Genomic DNA, 18106 nt, shown 5'->3' with positions numbered 1-18106 from the left:
AAAGGGACTTAAATCTTTTTCCTTGCCCATTCACCCTCTGAATGGCGCACATACCCAATCCATGTCTCAACTGTCTCAAGGCTTAAAAACCCTTCTTTAACCTGTCTCCTCGCCTTCATATACACTGATTGAAGTGGATTTAACAAGATACATCAATAAGGGATCATAGCGTTCACCTGGTCATTCTATGTCATGGACAGAGCAGGTGTTCATAATGTTTTGTACACTCAGTGTATGTCAGTTCTAACATAAATATTTAATCCCAGGTCATTTCGCTGTGGTCTCACTAGTTTGTCTCATCTTCAGACAAGCAAGTTTTTTCACTGTTCCTTTGTTGTCATTAACAATAACTATTTTTGAGGCAGAACGGACAACATACTGTAGAAATCTCCCTCAGGTTGGTATGTCACAAAAAGTCTTAGCTGAATGTACCTTGTGTCCTTCCAGATTGTTTGCAGCCAAGCAGCCCCTGAATCTCTTTGTGACGACCCCACCCCTGCACACCTGATTTTCTCCTGGCAGTTACGTTGTCACATCCTTGTAGAAAAGTTGCCCTCTTTTCTATGCTTTGCTGTTTTACTCTCAGCTATTCTGTTAGATTCCTTGAAAAGTAGAGTATTTAATGTTAAGTTTAGTAGTGTATGTGTAATAGTAAGCATACAGCGATGGTGCCAAATGGTGCTCATGGTACTGTATACAAGCTCATGGCACAGTACAGAACATACAGTAACATACTAGAGGTATACTGTTTTATTCGTAAGCACCTGTAATTTTACAGCATTGTATTCAAACCAGAGATGATCAAGAGAACCCTCATGAGGTTGTCACTTTTACATGCATGTATTGTCCTCATCTGCTTTACTGCTAAAATTCATTCTATAACCAGTGTGAATACATCTTTGTCTCATAATAATTTGAGCGGTGAAAATCTTACCATGAAAAATGGCACATTCAGCAAATGCCAAAAAGTGATTTTTATAGAAACAAATAAACAAGCCAGCGTACAGTATAACATTTTATAGCTGTGACGAGTTCTATCTAGACTGAAATATGTGTATAGATAACATTGCTTCTAATAGCTATTTTCTATGTATTGAACTTGTGGATATAGTTTTAGATATTATGAACCACATGAGTAGTAGATATTGAATATTTAGCTGGAAGCGTCTTGAATGTGGGTGTGCTCTGTGTCCAGTGGAGGCAGATGTGTTTGCCTGTGTCACTCTACTTGAAGAGCACCACGGCAGACGGTGCCTCCTGCAGCTTTCCATACGTAGCAGAGAGCGGGAACGTCATTGTTTTTCAATACGGGTCATCGACTGTCAGTTGCCTTGGAAACTCAGCCTCTCCATTGCCACCGCAGCCATTACAAGCACAGCTAAGCCTTAGTGAAATACTAAAAAGCCTCAGCCTTGCATTGTATTTTGGTACTCAGAATAAAGTATTATTAAAACGTATTGATTTTGCTCTCTTGTTTTCTGGAAAATGCTTGTTATTCCTAATTTCTTGGTGTAACATAAATACTCTCTTGACTAAATGGTATTTCACATTTCTTCCAAATGAATTAAACCCATACTAATAAAATACATATAGTCTGATTTCTACAATGATGACCTTAGAATTGACTGTATTCTAAGTTGATATTCTGAAAGGTTTGCCTTATATTCAAAGCACAATTTGAAATGCAGATAACATGTAAATATAGCCACCACAAATACATATAGTGAGAATGAGGCTCGAGAGTATGTGGTCCAGGGAAGTTGGAGTAATGACAAGACTTTTCCAGAAAAAAGGATGGAAAAAGGGACGGATGCCCACTGCTAAAGATGGTCACCTGAGTCCTAAGGATGACGGTGTCTGGGCAATGGGAATGTGTGGATGGGGTGAGGGCATGTTAGTCATTGCCTCTGGTTGGCTCTATCATAGGTTTATGAAAAGTCAATGGAAATTTCAGGTTATACTGAAAACACATTAAGCATTGTTTTTCCACTGAAATACACTTTATTATTGTGACTGACTTCACATCAATTGCACTGCCATGACTGAGAAAAATATACTGTACAATGGAAATGTATTACTCAATCAGACATGATTCATGATCAGCACAGTCTCCTTATGAGCTGTTCAAGTGATGCAGTTGAGCAAATGGAATGTTAATAGACAACATAGTCTGTTAACCATGTACACCAAGGAGACTTTACTCAGTGTATCATCTGACTCCCTACCAAGACCATGAACCTACAGTATAACTCAATAGTGTCTGCATATCAAGTAATGTATGACGTTGCGAAGGAGAGCAGTCCAAAACCCTAAAGTTGCTGCTGTACATGGTCCCTCCATATCCATCCTCTATTCATAACCAAATGATAAACATCCAATCCCTGCTTTGTCAGATCAAATCATTGGTGCATGGGAGCAGTGCCTGAAATCCCCAATTGAACTTCAGGCTCAAACTAAACTTGTAACTGCACATAATCTGATATGTATTTTGTTACCTAAAGCATGGCTCTTTGAAAAGCCTTTTTTTGTGGATGAATGGCTTGTCATCTCTTACTGGAGACTTTATTTAATATATTTGATCGTAATTTTCAGCTAAAATGATGCCTGACAGTAAAGGCATCGACTGATGGGCTTAGTTTGGGTGTTTGCCGAGTCAAGTTGAAGGAGGTCATTGAGCAAACCTTGACTGGCCTTCTGTCTTTCCATTGTTTCTCAGGTCCTCCTCTGGTAAGGTGAGTCCGGAGAGTATGCGTTCCATGGAACCACCATCGGAGGGTTCAGAGGACGGCCATGGCATGAGCATGAAGAAAATCCCTCAGAGTCCTGCGAAGAAGGAAGAACTCTCCCTGTACAAGAAAACCAAGCGAGCAATAACAAGCAAAAAGTACAGTGTCTCCAAGTACGAAGCGGAGGCAACCACACCCATCGAGCTGATCAGCCGAGGCCCCGACGGACGCTTCGTCATGGACCCCAGCGACATGGAGATGATGTCCATCAAGCCCAGGCGAATCGAGGGCTTCCCCTTTGTCGAAGAGTCGGACCTCTATCCCGAATTCCGCCAGTCGGACGAGGAGAACGATGATCCCGGGCCCATGCCCCCTGTCATGGCAACCCTTCGACCTCACCAGATCTCCCCAATCTCCAGCCAGGAGTCTTACCTGCAACCACCGGCCTACAGCCCCCGCTTCCAGAGGCCCATGGAAGGTATGACCATCATGGAGAGCAGTCGGCTCCAGGCCACGGGGCAGATCCGAGGCTCCCTGCACCACAGAGCCTTCTCCCATGGCCATGGCCACGGTCACTTCTACGGTTACCGTAGCAGCCCTGGGGAACCCGAGCCTCCACCCCCTTTCTACATGCCTGACACAAGCCCTCTGAGCTCTGTCATGTCATCCCCCCCTTACCACCCCGAAGGGCCCTTTGGTCACCCCCGCATCCCCGAGGAGATGGGGGAAGGAGATATTCTACATTATGGCGTCTCAAGCTTCCCTCTTCCCCTGACGCTCACCTCTTCCTCTCGCTCCCCGGAGATCTGGCACAGACCCGATTTCCCCTTTGCGAGTCTGGAAGGGCCCCACTTCATTTTTCCACCCCACCACCCTTTGCATCTCCACCGGGAACCCTTCTTTCCTCCTCCCCATGTTCTTCCCCCTGCTGCTTTCCAGCCCTCCTCCCTCCAGGTGCCCTCATACCCCGGTGTCCTGCAGCTTGAGGCCCCAAAGAGCCGTCCAGGCAAGTCTCCCAGCACGGTCAAGCCTCGGGGCCTTCCAGCCAAGCGTTTAGCTATGCAAGAGGCACAGAGTCTAGGGCAGCTAAGACACACAAGCCACGGTATGGGTGTGCCAGTTTTGCCTTACCTCGACCCAGCAGCCCACATGGGTGGCCCTAGCACATTCAGTAGCTTGGACACCCGGTGGTTCGAGCCCACCCCCCGGCTCAGCCCCAGGCAGGCTCGTAGGATGGAGCCTAGCATCATGGTTCTCCAACCTTCCCGCCTCTCGCCCCTCACCCAGAATCCCCTTAGTTCCCACGAGGGCTCCCCAGAGATTGTAGTGCGACCCCGTCCCCGACCCAGCATCGTCCAGCCCTCCATACCTCCAGAGATGTCTGAGATTACCCTGCTTCCCCCCTCTTCAGCCAGCTTCTCCTGGAGGTCCTCTCCCTCGTCCTCTCCCGCCCATGGCCAGGGTAGCAGAAGGGCAAGTCCCAGCTACCGCTCCCACATGGCCTTTGCCACCTCCGCCACAAGCTACCCGTCCCAGTCCCCATCACCCCCTGTGGAAAGCAGCAACATGTTTGGGCAGATGCCATCCCAGAGGAGAACTGAGGAGGAGGTCCTTCCGTGTGAGCCCTCTCCACCCCAGTTGTCAGCTTCAGGGTAGGTGCACTAGGCCTTCAGGGAGGGATTTACTTATCTGCGCTAGTATACATTTATTTAAATTGTTAGGTTGCTTTGTGTTCTGAACACAGGGACATTGAGGACCATTATGGTTCTACTAAATGCACTTGTCAGGACAATTGGGGTAATTAGGGTCAAATTGGGGTTGGACTTTATATCAATGTAAGCATATTTTAAGTAAAGATCGATTGCTTCTTGTTTTTAGACTTGAGATATGATTTCATCAAGGGATCGAGTTCTTGACGACAAATTGACCGGGGACTCTTACATTATTTATAGCAATGGCATTTTGCTGTATAGATTTATTTGATGGGCTTAGGAGTTCTGTCATTCTCAAATCGATTAACGCTGCTTTTCATATCAGAAATCAACTTTCAAATATCCATCCATGGAATCTGTGAAGCAAGTACTGTACCAAACTTGTCTTTTAACAAATCACGATTTGCACATTTTCCTCTAAATTCGGTCTTGGTGGAACAACTATTTTGTGACCTGAGAAGATACATGTTTTGCTTCACAGATGACCTTACAGACCTTTCAGGGCTATAGTAAGTCTTTGGAGAAAATGCCATTATTATCTAAACCATTTCAAATGCATTGTGCAGTTTGTTTGATACAAGCCCCTAAAAGCCTGGAATATGAGAGACATCACCACAGGATCCCTGGTTTTCCATTTGTTTCATGCTTTACCCTGCTTTCACCCAACAGGAGGAATCCCATATGTGCATCCCAATTGACTCTCAGACAAAACAAACGCCATTGCTGTGTCTAACTCTTAGGCCTTTTAGGACTCCTTATTTATAATGCAGAGGGTGCTTTTAGGAGAGTCCATCTCAGCAGGCACAGGGGGGCCCATCATCATCCTTAGTAACCTGACTGCATGAACCGCCTCTTCCCTGAACCTTTCACCCCAACCCCACCCCTCCATTGCCCCCAGGACACCCCCAGGTCTGACTGCCAGGGGAGGCTTGTTGGGCGAAGTGTGTTGCAGGGATCTGTCCGCTTTCATGTGTTGCAATGTCTCCATCATTATTGATTAGGGGCAGTTGGTCGTTCTTGATGGCTCCTGGAGTCTTACCTGCTTTGTTTTTTATTGATCTCAGCTATCTGGGCAGCGTTGTTGTGACCAGGTCCTCTACACCACAATAGGTAAGGGTTGGATCCATGTCTGAAAGGGGGGGGGGCAGCAGGTGGGGCTTTGAATCACCTCGTCCTTTAAAGGGGAATACGAGTCATTGGGTCTTGCTTTGTTAAGTTTGTTACTCCAGTCCAGTTCATTTCCGTTTTTATTTTCCTTTTTTTCAAAGTAGCTATGCATTTTGAGTTCTGCAGTATTCAATAATGTATGCATTCTGACATAAGTATGCATATGTCACCTTTTATGACAATTGATTTGGAGATTAGACACGTATCCCTGACACAACGTCATGCTTGAGAGGTGTATGCTAACAACACTTGTCATTTTTCGATGAGGATTGTTTTGATTTACTGCCATGACAGCTGACATGTACACAAGAAAGGTGCAAGAAAGTCCTTGCACAAGCAAGCCGCAGACAAAGTGTTTGTCTGTTCTTTTGACGATAGAAGCATTATGATGTATGATGGTGTTACCTTGGCAGCTTAGCTGCACTTATCCTTCTTTTTTGTTCCTACTTTTGTGTCTTCAGTAAGAATGAGTAGTAGATATCAGAGGAAAACAATATTTATCTGACAAATAATATGATGACAATTGTCACAGCCCTTTTCTAAGCCTACCCAAGTGTATATGATAGGTTGTCCAGGCAGTACACACTTAGAAAAAAGGGTTCCAAAAGGAGAACCCTTTTTGGCTCCAGCTAGAACCGTTTTTAGTTTCAGATAGAAACCTTTTGGGATCCATGTAGAACCCTCTGTGGAAAGGGTTCTTCATGGAATCCAAAAGGGTTCTACCTGGAACTAAAATGGTTCTATCTGGAACCAAATAGGGTTCTTCATAGGGTTCCCCTATGTGGACAGCCAAATAACCCTTTTAGGTTCTAGATAGCACCTTTTTTCTAAGAGTGTAGTAGTATAACTCTCTCATCTGGTCTTATGGCAGTGGGCACTCTGTTAGGTCCTCTTTAACGTAGTAATTCTTAGCATTCCTCTCAAGCAGGAGACATATTATCCTTTCTTACTCGAGGTGTTTTTGTATGATGACGCCTAATGAAAATATTTTGGACCTATACTCTTAGGAAATATTTTATGTGATTAGCCATCTGAACTCGCTTCGCTCCAGTCAGTATGAAACAAAGTACGCAAATAACATAATTACGCTTGTAAGTTTGGACTACAGAACAGTTCTCACGACCAGGTGAAGCAAGTGTCCTTCCAAAACTGTTGATGCACTTCTTTGATATTGTGTGGAAAGTAGAATTTTTAGGTCCACACCACAGCCCTTTGAAGTGCTTTTCACAGTATTCCCCTTTAAAGTCCTGTTCCATGTGCAAACTGCCATGCATGCCATCGCTAAATATTGCTATTCATTATTTTATTTTTAAGAACAAGTATCTGAATAAACTCTTGTTACATTTGTTGTCCGAGTGCTTAGTTTTGGTTTTGACTTACCTTTCGTTATGTGACTGTTCCCAAGTAGCCATTTCCCCTCCCGCCATCTCTCCCCCTGTCAGCATGGTGAAGCCCATTGTAGACAGTATCCACGTCTATGAATACATATTGATGATGCTTTGTCGCTCAGCTGTGATTTCCCCCTCCACTAACAGCCTTCAATTTCTCTCTGCAGCCACAGCTGGAGGACAGCCCCTTTGTGAGGCTATTTGTTTTCTGTGCCTTGTGATAACCTGTTGTGTTTGTGGCAGAGTCTGTGGGCTGCCGTTTTAAAGTGCCTCACTATCTGGATAGGAAGACTGCAGACAAAAGAGATGGCTGAGAATACTCATTCATGTTCTACAAATTGCAATATTCTTTCAAATGTGCACCTGTTATTTTCAGATTCAACAAATCATAGAACAGATTGTGTAAAATACAGTAACACTGTAGATTCAAGTCACACAAACATTCCTCTTGATTTTGTTTGACCAAACTATTAGCTGGTTCAGTCAAAAACCTCAGGTGTGTCACATTGCTCCAAACTTTAGGTAATGTGAAGCTGACTTCAGCAGGTTTGGTTCTTGAACTTTTAGAGCCTCATGTAGAAGGAAAGGCCCACTAGACAGAAGTTCCTCAGGGTTACATGTGTTCTCCCTCCTTTTTTTGTTCAGAAGTCGTCGAGGTGCGCCGAGTGCCCCTGCGGGGTCTGAGAGGTTTGATGCACTGAGATACCAACGTATTAAAAAGGCCAAGAAGATGATGGTGGTCAACAACAACAACTCCAAGTCCAGAAGAAAAACAGGTGAGGCCTCTGACATTGTGGATGTATGGTCCTGACGTAAGACACTGGTTGATTAACATGTACATTTTGAGGCATACCACACATTTGACAGATATTGTGTCTGGCAGACTCAAATGTGTTTTCAATTGCCATCTATGTTTTGAGAGACTTGATCACAACAGGATTATCAAGGACTTCCTCTTTCACAGGCGTCAATCAGATTACATATATGCATCAAACTATGCTATCTACTCAGCGGCACGTCACTATGGTGTGATAAGGTAGTATGGTGTGATACTTTCCTCATCTCTACTACTCTGCCGTAGTGGTGGGAACACCAAGGTAGTTCCCTAATCAGTTCTGCAATTCTCCAGAAACCTAACTTTGACACCAACTTTCTCCATAATCATGACAGAAATTATAGTAATACTTACACCGGTATCAAATGACTGTAGATGATCAGTTAACAGCATTTATCTTTTGAATCATACAATTCAATGTCTCACTTATTCATGTTGCATTTCCAACTCATGAACTTAGTTGAACCCTCCTAAGATAAGTGTCCACTTTCCAAGGGTATTGTGCACAAATAACCATACATGGTATGGTATGGGGAGTGGTACAGTGTAAAGTATTTACCCTGGATTGGAACTGAGCTCATTTTCTAACTCAACCACCCTGTCTTCTGACCCATTGTTTCCTGTGTGTTTTGCATTCCTTACCTTCCCGCCCAATGTCTGTCCGATAGCACCCAGGACCCTTATTCTCTACCTCTGCCCTCTTATCCTGACCTAAGGCTCTCTCACCTCTGACCTGCCTGTCGCTATCCCCCTCCCATTCTCCAGGTGTCTCCACCTCTCAGACCCAGCAGGACTACACCTCTCAGGTACTCCAGCCCGAAGAAGTTCTCTACCTCCGCAAGAAGAAGAAACGGCCCATCAGACAGGACCCGTATGCCCGCTTCTCCGCTCTGCTGTTCCGCCGCCCGCCCCGGGAAGACCAGAAGGCCATTTTGGCCAGCATGGACAACATGGACCCAGACCATGTCACTTTCCTCTGAGCCTGTGGGGGAGTCAGGTTACACTCTTCCCCAACATGCCACTAAACCCCACCTGGAAAATGACCCCTCAGTCTAAAATGTTGCTCATTCCCCAGCATCAATCAATGATTTAACTTTTTTTTAAGAAATTGAAAGTAAAACGGTGGCTATCCAATGTCTTCAAAAGTTTTACTCCAGTGCAAAACATTTAATTTGAGGAAAGCAATACTGTGTGCTTCAACATTTATTATTTTCAAACACATTTTCTAACCATCTGTCTGAGCTTTTCATTTTCTATCTCATCTTTATACTACAGTATTACTTTGTTGTTTGCAGAAGAGGCTTAGCTCATGGCCCCAGTGTCAAAACAGCCCATGAAGCCTAGTTAGGTCTCAGTTTACAGCACCTTGCTCACCCTAGTCTCCTCACCTGCCTCACTCTACCAGCCCTCTATCACTTCCCAGAGACTCATCCCATCCACACAAGGTTCTCACTTACATCCTACAAAATATACCTCAGAGCACAGGACATGGCACCGCAATGACAAGGCTCAGCTAGCTGAACACAACTGTACTGGCATATGTTTTTATTATTCTTATGACTTATTTAATCATTTTATTTGTTCAAATTTCACACAATTTGAATAATTCTGAATGTAAAAGAAAATCTAATTGGTCACAATATATATACCATAATATGTTTGGGTTGATGTAGGTCTACTTACAGTTGTAGAATGATATCATGCTAATCAAAAATCTATCTGGTCTCGGGTCTTTTGACACACCATAAATGAGGTGTTCATAATGGCTATTAGGGAAATGGAGCATGTTATGCTTTACATACAGGATATGATATATTGTGGACATACAGTTTCCGCCATCAATCATTCTGTTGGAATCATTTAGAAGGTGATTGTACATTTTAGTTATTCTGTATAAACATAAATTCCATTTCATTATCACTTAACCCCATAAAGGAATGGTCAGTAATTCCCCCTGTGGGGAAGATCTGTCGTAAACTAAGCACATGGGCTCATAGATCTATTTTGAATAGGGCGAGGGGAAGGGATTAAGTTGGGATTAGGCTCCATTTAAACAGAAGTGTACTGTACTGTATGCCACTCAAGGCATGCAACCACACACATGCAACCTCACACATTCTATACAACACATGCTACTGCCCTAGTTACTATTCAGGTTGGACTTTGGGTGTGTCTCATTGTCTGGGAAAGGATTTTGCACTGGAGCAAAATCTTGGCTTTTACTGCTCTTTATTTGATGCCATCTTCACTTCTACTAGCACACTTTGTAGCCTTGTGTAGTAGTTCTGAGGGTTCCATCTCCTATTTAAAAAGTACTATAGTAATGCCAAAAATACTATAACTTCCTTAATCAATAAAAACAACGTGTACTGTACTGAGAGGAGGATAGGATTTTGTGCCATAGTATACTATAGTATTTTTTTTTCATTCATATAGGAGGGCCTGATTCAATGAACAAAAGGCTTATGATGGCCTTTATAGGGCTTCTTCTGGTTGCCTGCTTCGGTTTAGTTTATTTTTTTCATTATTTTTTTCTATTTGTTTATGAAAGTAACTGCCTTTGTTGGCCATTTCCTGTATTTGTAGCCTTGGCATTTTTGTCTCTTCATGTGCTTGTATTAATGTTGTCTATTCCCCTATAGAAAGATCAATGGAGGGGCGTCTTGTGGCATAACAGGGCTACGCAGAGCTGCTAAAGTTTTTATTTTCTAAAATGTGTTTTTCTGTCATCGAAGGGTGCTTCTTTTTTATAAATCGACATGTTTCATTATCATGTAGATGTAGACATATCTGGACTCATTAAAGCTGAACCATGTGGGTCATGACAATGGGGGGTGATCTGGTGATGGTCAGAGAAGGAGAGGGGTGTTAGGAATGGTTTCACCCATACATGTAGGAACACAGGTGCTGCTGTGCACTTGAGACCTATTGTTCATATGTTTTGGTTCAACTGTCTGGTTCACTGTTGGTTTGAAATGTCTCTGAATTATGGAAAGCTAGCATTTAGATTCGTGTATATTAACAAATCTCCAGCAAGCCGATACTTTCCAGCAAAGTCTCTCATTGGGTATCTTATTGATACTGTACAATAAAGGCACTTAAGAGTTGCAACTTCAGGTGCTAACAAGATCATTGAATCTGAAAGTGGTATTGCTACTTTCAGAGAGATGAGCAATTTCAGAGGAATGACAGCTATACCACCAATCTGAAATGATACTGTAATTGATCATACTTGATGTTTTAAGGTTGGTGCAGTATAACCATTAAACAACATGCTCTGTACATACGCCTTTCAACATCCATCTTGGTGCTTTTTAAGCAGGATGTGTAGATTGAGTCTGAATCATGGATGACAATGCTCATGTTTAATTTATGTTTTGGTGTGTTGAACTTTTATACTTTGTCTGCGTATGTATTTTACAGCATAAACATATTACATATTGTGGAGGGCTAGATGCCAAGTCGTGTACCTTAAACATTTAAATGAAGACAAAAACTTAGCTAAAGAGGAACGTATCAAAGTTATACTGTGGTTTTATGGAGCCAGGTTAGTGTGTTCGGTTGGACTTTTTTTGTGTCAAATGGCCACCATTTCTTGATTTTTGTTTGACAGTACAGGACTTCGCTGGTTTAATACCAATTTGTGGCTAAACTGAACCCGAGAGTTACCTTTGGTGCAGACAGCAGGCTCAGGATATTGTAATAATCAGTTAATCCCCAACATTGCACCTGTAAACACAATGACACTGTTGTCAGTATAGGATGATACTTTCAATAATAGCATACTATTCTCTTCTGAGTCTGGTGATCTTGAAATCTTCCTTAATTTGTGTTGATCCAACTGGATTTATCGAAGCTGTAAAGCTTTAATCAATTCAACTGTTTGAAAGGTAGATATTTCAACACAAATTCTACACGTGAAGTCAAAATCAAGGTGTTTTTTTGTTTTTTTAATAAATGTTATCCCATTTTTCTCCCCAATTTTCGTGGTATCCAATCGCTAGTAATTACTATCTTGTCTCATCGCTACAACTCCCGTACGGGCTCGGGAGAGACGAAGGTCGAAAGCCATGCGTCCTCCGAAGCACAACCCAACCAAGCCGCACTGCTTCTTAACACAGCGCGCCTCCAACCCGGAAGCCAGCCCCACCAATGTGTCGGAGGAAACACCGTGTACCTGGCCCCCTTGGTTAGCTCGCACTGCGCCCGGCCCGCCACAGGAGTCGCTGGAGCGCGATGAGACAAGGATATCCCTACCGGCCAAACCCTCCCTAACCCGGACGACGCTATGCCAATTGTGCGTCGCCCCACGGACCTCCCGGTCGCGGCCGGCTGCGACAGAGCCTGGGCGCGAACCCAGAGACTCTGGTGGCGCAGTTAGCACTGCGATGCAGTGCCCTAGACCACTGCGCCACCCGGGAGGCCCAAGGTGTTTTTTTTATGGCAGTAGCATTCAGAAATATGTCAAATGTTTTACAAGAAAATATGTATCTGCTTATTATGTCCCGGCCATTTATTTTCAAACCCTCCGTCAGAAGAATTATATCAAAATTAAGATCCAAAATGCAAGGAACATGTTCTATAATATGAAATATATTTATAATATATGCAATATATGCAGGCAGTTACATAATATTTAGGATTTCATAAATGAAAATCGTATTTATGTAGAACACTTTTTCCACAAGGGTGACTACTTGCGCCAAAGCAATTGGCAGTGTTTCAGATAAGGAACAATTAATATAATTGTCGAGGTAACTCACACTTTAAAGAGTATCATCTCTCAACTATTGTCCAGTTCTAGTAAGAATATGTAATATTACATGCAATGTTCGTTTTAAGATGCTTTTGTTGTGAAAATGGCCAAGCTATTATTTAATGTAATACTTTCAAAGGGAATGTTATTATAGTTTAATTCCTATTCTGGCTATGAATCCTTATTATTATCACAATTTGACAAGTTTGTTAGGTCTAGTTGGGCTGTGTGGTTTTGATACTGGAAGCTTATGGCAGATTTGATCACCCATTGACTTAGTATTGACTGTATTTCTAACAGTCACAGTGTCACAGTACTGTCATCAGTATCAGAGAACTACTCCGGGCAAGTCATTCATTCTGGTGAAATAACAGCGTTGGTATTGGTGCTGAATTTAGTTGCTGGTGAGGGCCGAGGGACATGTGAATAATTAGGACTCACAATAAAAACAAAACATTTTGTTCCATGCAAGAAAATAGGACACTCTGTGGGCTCTTTGTTAGCCTGTGCCAGGTTCAATGGAAATCTTTGAAAATGTAAGCCTCTTTCATAAACCCATTTGACTTTGCCTCACTTAAATGTGAGTTAACTTAAGTTAAAAGACACACACTACTGTTCAAAGGTTTGGGGTCACTTAGAAATGTCCTTGTTTTTGAAAGAAAAGACAATTTTTTGTCCATTAAAATAACATCAAATTGATCAGAAATACAGTGTAGACATTGTTAATGTTGTAAATGACTATTGTAGCTGGAAACGGCAGATTTTTTAAATGGAATATCTACATAGGCGTACAGAGGCCCATTATCAGCAACCATCACTCCTGTGTTCCAATGGCACGCTGTGTTAGCTAATCCAAGTTTATCATTTAAAAGGCTAATTGATCCTTAGAAAACCCTTTTTTAAATTATGTTACACAGTTGAAAACGGTTGTTATGATTAAAGAACTTCTTGTAGCCTTCATTTCTCAGAACAAGAATAGACTGACAAGTTTCAGAAGAAAGTTCTTTGTTTCTGGCCATTTTAAGCCTGTAATCGAACCCACAAATGCTGATGCTCCAGATACCCATCTAGTCTAAAGAAGGCCCGTTTTATTGCTTCTTTAATCAGAACAACAGTTTTCAGCTGTGCTAACATAATTGCAAAAGGGTTTTCTATTGATCAATTAGCCTTTTAAAATGATGAACTTGGATTAGCTAACACAACATGCCCTTGGAACACAGGCGTGATGGTTGCTGATAGTGGGCCTCTGTACGCCTATGTGGAAATTCCAGAAAAAAATCTGCCATTTCCAGCTACAATAGTCATTTACAACATTAACAATGCCTACACTGTATTTCTGATCAATTTTATGTTATTTTAATGGACAAAAAAAATGCTTTTCTTTCAAAAACATGTACATTTCTAAGTGACCCCAAACTTTTGAACGTTAATGTATATTATTGAATATTAGCTTTGTTTCTGAGAGAAACCAAGTCCCATTTAAAATGGCACAATTCTATCTCTGAATTAAACCGTCATCCCAGTCAAAAACTTTGTCAGCCAAAAGAAACCTATTGAATGACCATGGTCATTTTAGGCATTTGCCTATGTTGAAACATGAACCACAGCAAATATATTGATACATTGTTGCATTATTTACACAGTAACTCTACAATACATTGTGGCCCTTAAAGTACCAGCAGAATAATGTAGAAATCAGACGAAAATGCAAACTGGCCTTTTGCAGATATTTGTGGAATATCCTAAGGCTAGCAAGGCTAGCAAGGGCTCTGTGTGTCATATTCTGTTGTTTCTGTACATGTGTCTGCTATGTTAGTAGCTAACTAAACTCAACTCAATGGTGAGGGAAGTTTCTGAGGACAAACATAGGTATAAGGCAAGCGTTTCAGTATTGACTCTGGGCAAATCAATGTAATCAGAGCTGAATTCCACAAATCCTGGTCTGTGCTCAAATCCGTTAGTGGAGTTCATCAAAAACTTTCTTCGCCAAGGAGTTGAGTTTAGTCAGCTACTATGTTAGCTGAATGTAGAGAAGATGGTAGAAACCTCTCCAAAGTTAATAAAGATGACACAACTAAAGTGTCGAATAACATTAGTGTTTTTGCTTACAGCAAGCACACAAAAAATCACCAACATTCAAAACATTTAAAATGTTGAAATATTGACCATAATTATCCAGATAGGGCGAGTAACCCCATTTCTTTTTTTCAGAATGTAGTCATTTAATCATTAATGGCCTTCCCAAGAGATTTCCACAGAGTCAAATTCTTTTGATGTTTAAAATTAAGAATAAACTGTATATAAAGCATGAGGGAAGGGGAGCAGTAGAATGTCCCTCTTGAAAATACAAATATATACAATTTAATGTGCAATGTATATGGATTAACATGTACATAGTGTATAGCAGAGAGATCATTGCATGGTGAAGTGTCTGAATGTTGCTGTGAAAAGAGAAAGAATGCATATACGATACTGAAAATATATATATAATGTATATATATATATATGTGTGTATATATATATATATATATATATATATATATATATGTGTGTATATATATATGTATATATATATATATATATATATATGTGTGTGTTTGTGTATATATATGTATATGTGTGTAAGAGAAGAGAGGATGTGTAAAAACAAACACTCATTTAGAGGTCATTATAATCAATATTTTTGGGAATATTATACATTTGCCCATATACTGAGTCACTGGATATAAGACAGCTTTTGATATTGAGTATGGAATTCTGTCGCAGTAGAGGGATCTTGATATCACAAAACTGACAAACCTGAACATTTGAATGAAATAATAGCTTTTTGTTACATTAAGATGCAATCAAAGCACATACATTGACCCACCTCTCCCACAGTTGGGATTTGAAGCAGAGCCTGCTATTGTATATCACAATGGATAGGGTCACTTCCCATTCAAGGGAATGTGGACCAATGATTGGTTGTCTTAGGCGAAAATATGATGCTTGCCTAATATTTTTGCTTTAATAATGAGTTCAGTGATTCAGACAAAACGAGTTGCTGCCTAATCATGCCACGGACTAAAGCAGTGGAATGTATTGTACCATTTATAATGCTGAAATAAGTTATTTAAGTTAAAGTGAAGTCTAAATATTTTAAGAATAATATATAGATCTAGTTTTTGAAATTTCAAGACAATGCACTGAATATCACATGTAATAACCAAGCTCTGTGTGTTGTGTGTGAATACACTCCGATTTGACTATCATAATAATAATAATATAATATATTACATTTAGCAGACGCATTTATCCAAAGCAACTTAGTCATGTCAAAAACAAAAAAACGTGTGGTCCCGGGAATCGAACCCACTATCCTGGCATTGCAAGCTCCATGCGCTACCAACTGAGCTACAGAGGACTGTAATCGATTATACAGTGTATTATTTCACCCACTTAATCATGTGTAACTGGGATTGTCCTTTATTTTTTTAAAGATATTTGGGGCATTTGTGTACATGACTTTAGTCACAAAGGAGATATACAAGCTGTAATATGATATAGTGGTGCACATCCGAACTGTACAGTTGAAAATTGTACAGTTATTAATGACATGATACTGTCTGTCATTAGCAATAGCTATTTTTGTGGTGTATCTGGACCATTCTCAGAGGTCGTCTGATATCGGTCATATTGGGTTGGTAAAATAACTCCGGTAACACTTTACTTGACACCCAGCGTCATAACATGTTATGACACGGTCATAACAATGTCATAATATGTCATAACAGCTGACATAACTTGTCATAACACTGTCATAACCCATATATTTACACCTGTTGTGACACATATTACATTATTTTATGGCTGGTTATGACACCTACATAAGTGTCATAACCCACATTTATTCAAATGTATTTTTTCCCTGCCAACAAGTTTCCTTTTATTTGAAAGTTTGTTAAGTCCTTTGTTGTTATTGTAATTCATTCTTAACAGTCATGTTTTTTTTTCATAATCTTTTAAATAACTAGCAGAAAATGCCCTTTATGACACTGTCAAGAAGCATTATGACCCTCCTGTGTCACTTTACTTGGAATAAGAAAATACACTTTATGACCGTCATAAGCCAGATAGGCCTATCACGTACATGCCCTTATGTCAGTCATCAGTCAAAAAGAGGGTGTCTTGTCATGCTGAAACCTGCATTCATCCCAGTCATCAGCAAAACAAAGCATTGGGGTAGGTGCAGGTCTGACATCAATGTGTGCGCAATTACAATAATTTAATATGGTCAATTTCAGAAAATTGAATATAACATAAACATACTGTTGACAAGTAGGCTATGGTGTAATGGAATGTTTTGCCTTGTGTGATAGGTTTTGTGGGTTTTGACACTCTTATGTAGGTGTCATAACCAGCCATAAAATAATGCAATACTGCATATGTCACAACAGGTGACAAGTTATGTCAGCTGTTATGACATACGGTATGACATGATTATGACTGTGTCATAACGTGTTATGACGCTGGGTGTCAAGTAAAGCGTTACCATCACTCTATGTAACAGGAACTGTCATCATAATTGTTTGCTCTATGGAAGAGGATTTGTTCGGTCCTTATTTCTTCTAGTACTTGGTTGGTTTGAACTTAGATATGAGCGCAATTGTGGTTTGCTGTCCCCAAGGATTGATGTTACTACTTCATAGCAAAACAGATACCATTAGAGAGCATTGTAAAGCTATGTCTTTTGATACTTGTTGTATGCCTAATTCATTAAATAAGTCTGAAGAGTAAGAACATCTGGTGCTAAAACACACGTTTTCAAGGACTGTGTTATTTGAGTAATTATTTTTGTCATTTTACTTCATCTGGTAAAGCACACTTTGTTGTTGTTTTGAATATATATTGCTGGTGCTCTCCCATACTCCAATCTCTGAGTTCCACACTACATTTTGTAAAATCAAAACATAGCCGTATAACAAAATGCCAAACCGTTATGCCTCCCAAAGAAAATGACAGTATGAGGAATTTGAAGACACTGCACAGTACTGTACACAGTCAAGTCGAGGCCTAACAAGATATACGGTATACGATTATACGATTATACCTTGTGGGTTACTAGTAAACAAGTAAACACAAATGTGCTAATGTGCTAATACTCAAAAGACTACAGAAGATGCAAGTGAAAGCATACACTTTTGTCACACAGTATAAATAATGTTTTAAAAAAGTATACCTTGTCATATTTTTTGTATATGAGAATATGATGCACACCGAGTATATGGCTGAGTGAGTAGGAACTGAGTAGTGTACGGTCTGTTTCAGTGGGACATTGTAACATGAAGCAGACCAATAGATCTCTGTGAGTGACTGAATTCTTCTAAAAGCTACAAATTAGTTTAATATTTAATGTTATAAATCAAACCAATATAGAATGCAAAAATATTAAATATAGTATTATGTACCAAAGTGGATGGTCGAATCTACATTTGGGGTTAATTGTTTTCATTGTGTATTATTTTGTTGTTTTATTTTTTATA

The 18106-nt window shown here is 40.6% G+C and overlaps 1 protein-coding gene across 1 annotated transcript in view; it reads left to right on the top strand.

Annotated features, from left to right (window-relative positions):
- igsf9bb (immunoglobulin superfamily, member 9Bb) overlaps positions 1 to 8808 on the top strand; it is a 155887-nt gene extending 147079 nt beyond the window's left edge. Inside the window, exons 19-21 of the mRNA XM_038988473.1 lie at positions 2717 to 4378; positions 7639 to 7769; positions 8594 to 8808. Of these exons, the coding sequence (XP_038844401.1) occupies positions 2717 to 4378; positions 7639 to 7769; positions 8594 to 8808 (2008 nt within the window). The remainder of the gene's footprint in view (positions 1 to 2716; positions 4379 to 7638; positions 7770 to 8593) is intronic.
- The last annotated feature ends 9298 nt before the right edge of the window (positions 8809 to 18106 follow it).

The sequence above is a fragment of the Salvelinus namaycush genome, chromosome 3, assembly GCF_016432855.1.
Source record: "Salvelinus namaycush isolate Seneca chromosome 3, SaNama_1.0, whole genome shotgun sequence".
NCBI lineage: Eukaryota > Metazoa > Chordata > Actinopteri > Salmoniformes > Salmonidae > Salvelinus > Salvelinus namaycush.
The sequence above is the reverse complement of the archived record's forward strand: the minus strand, read 5'-3'. Positions and strand labels throughout refer to the sequence as shown.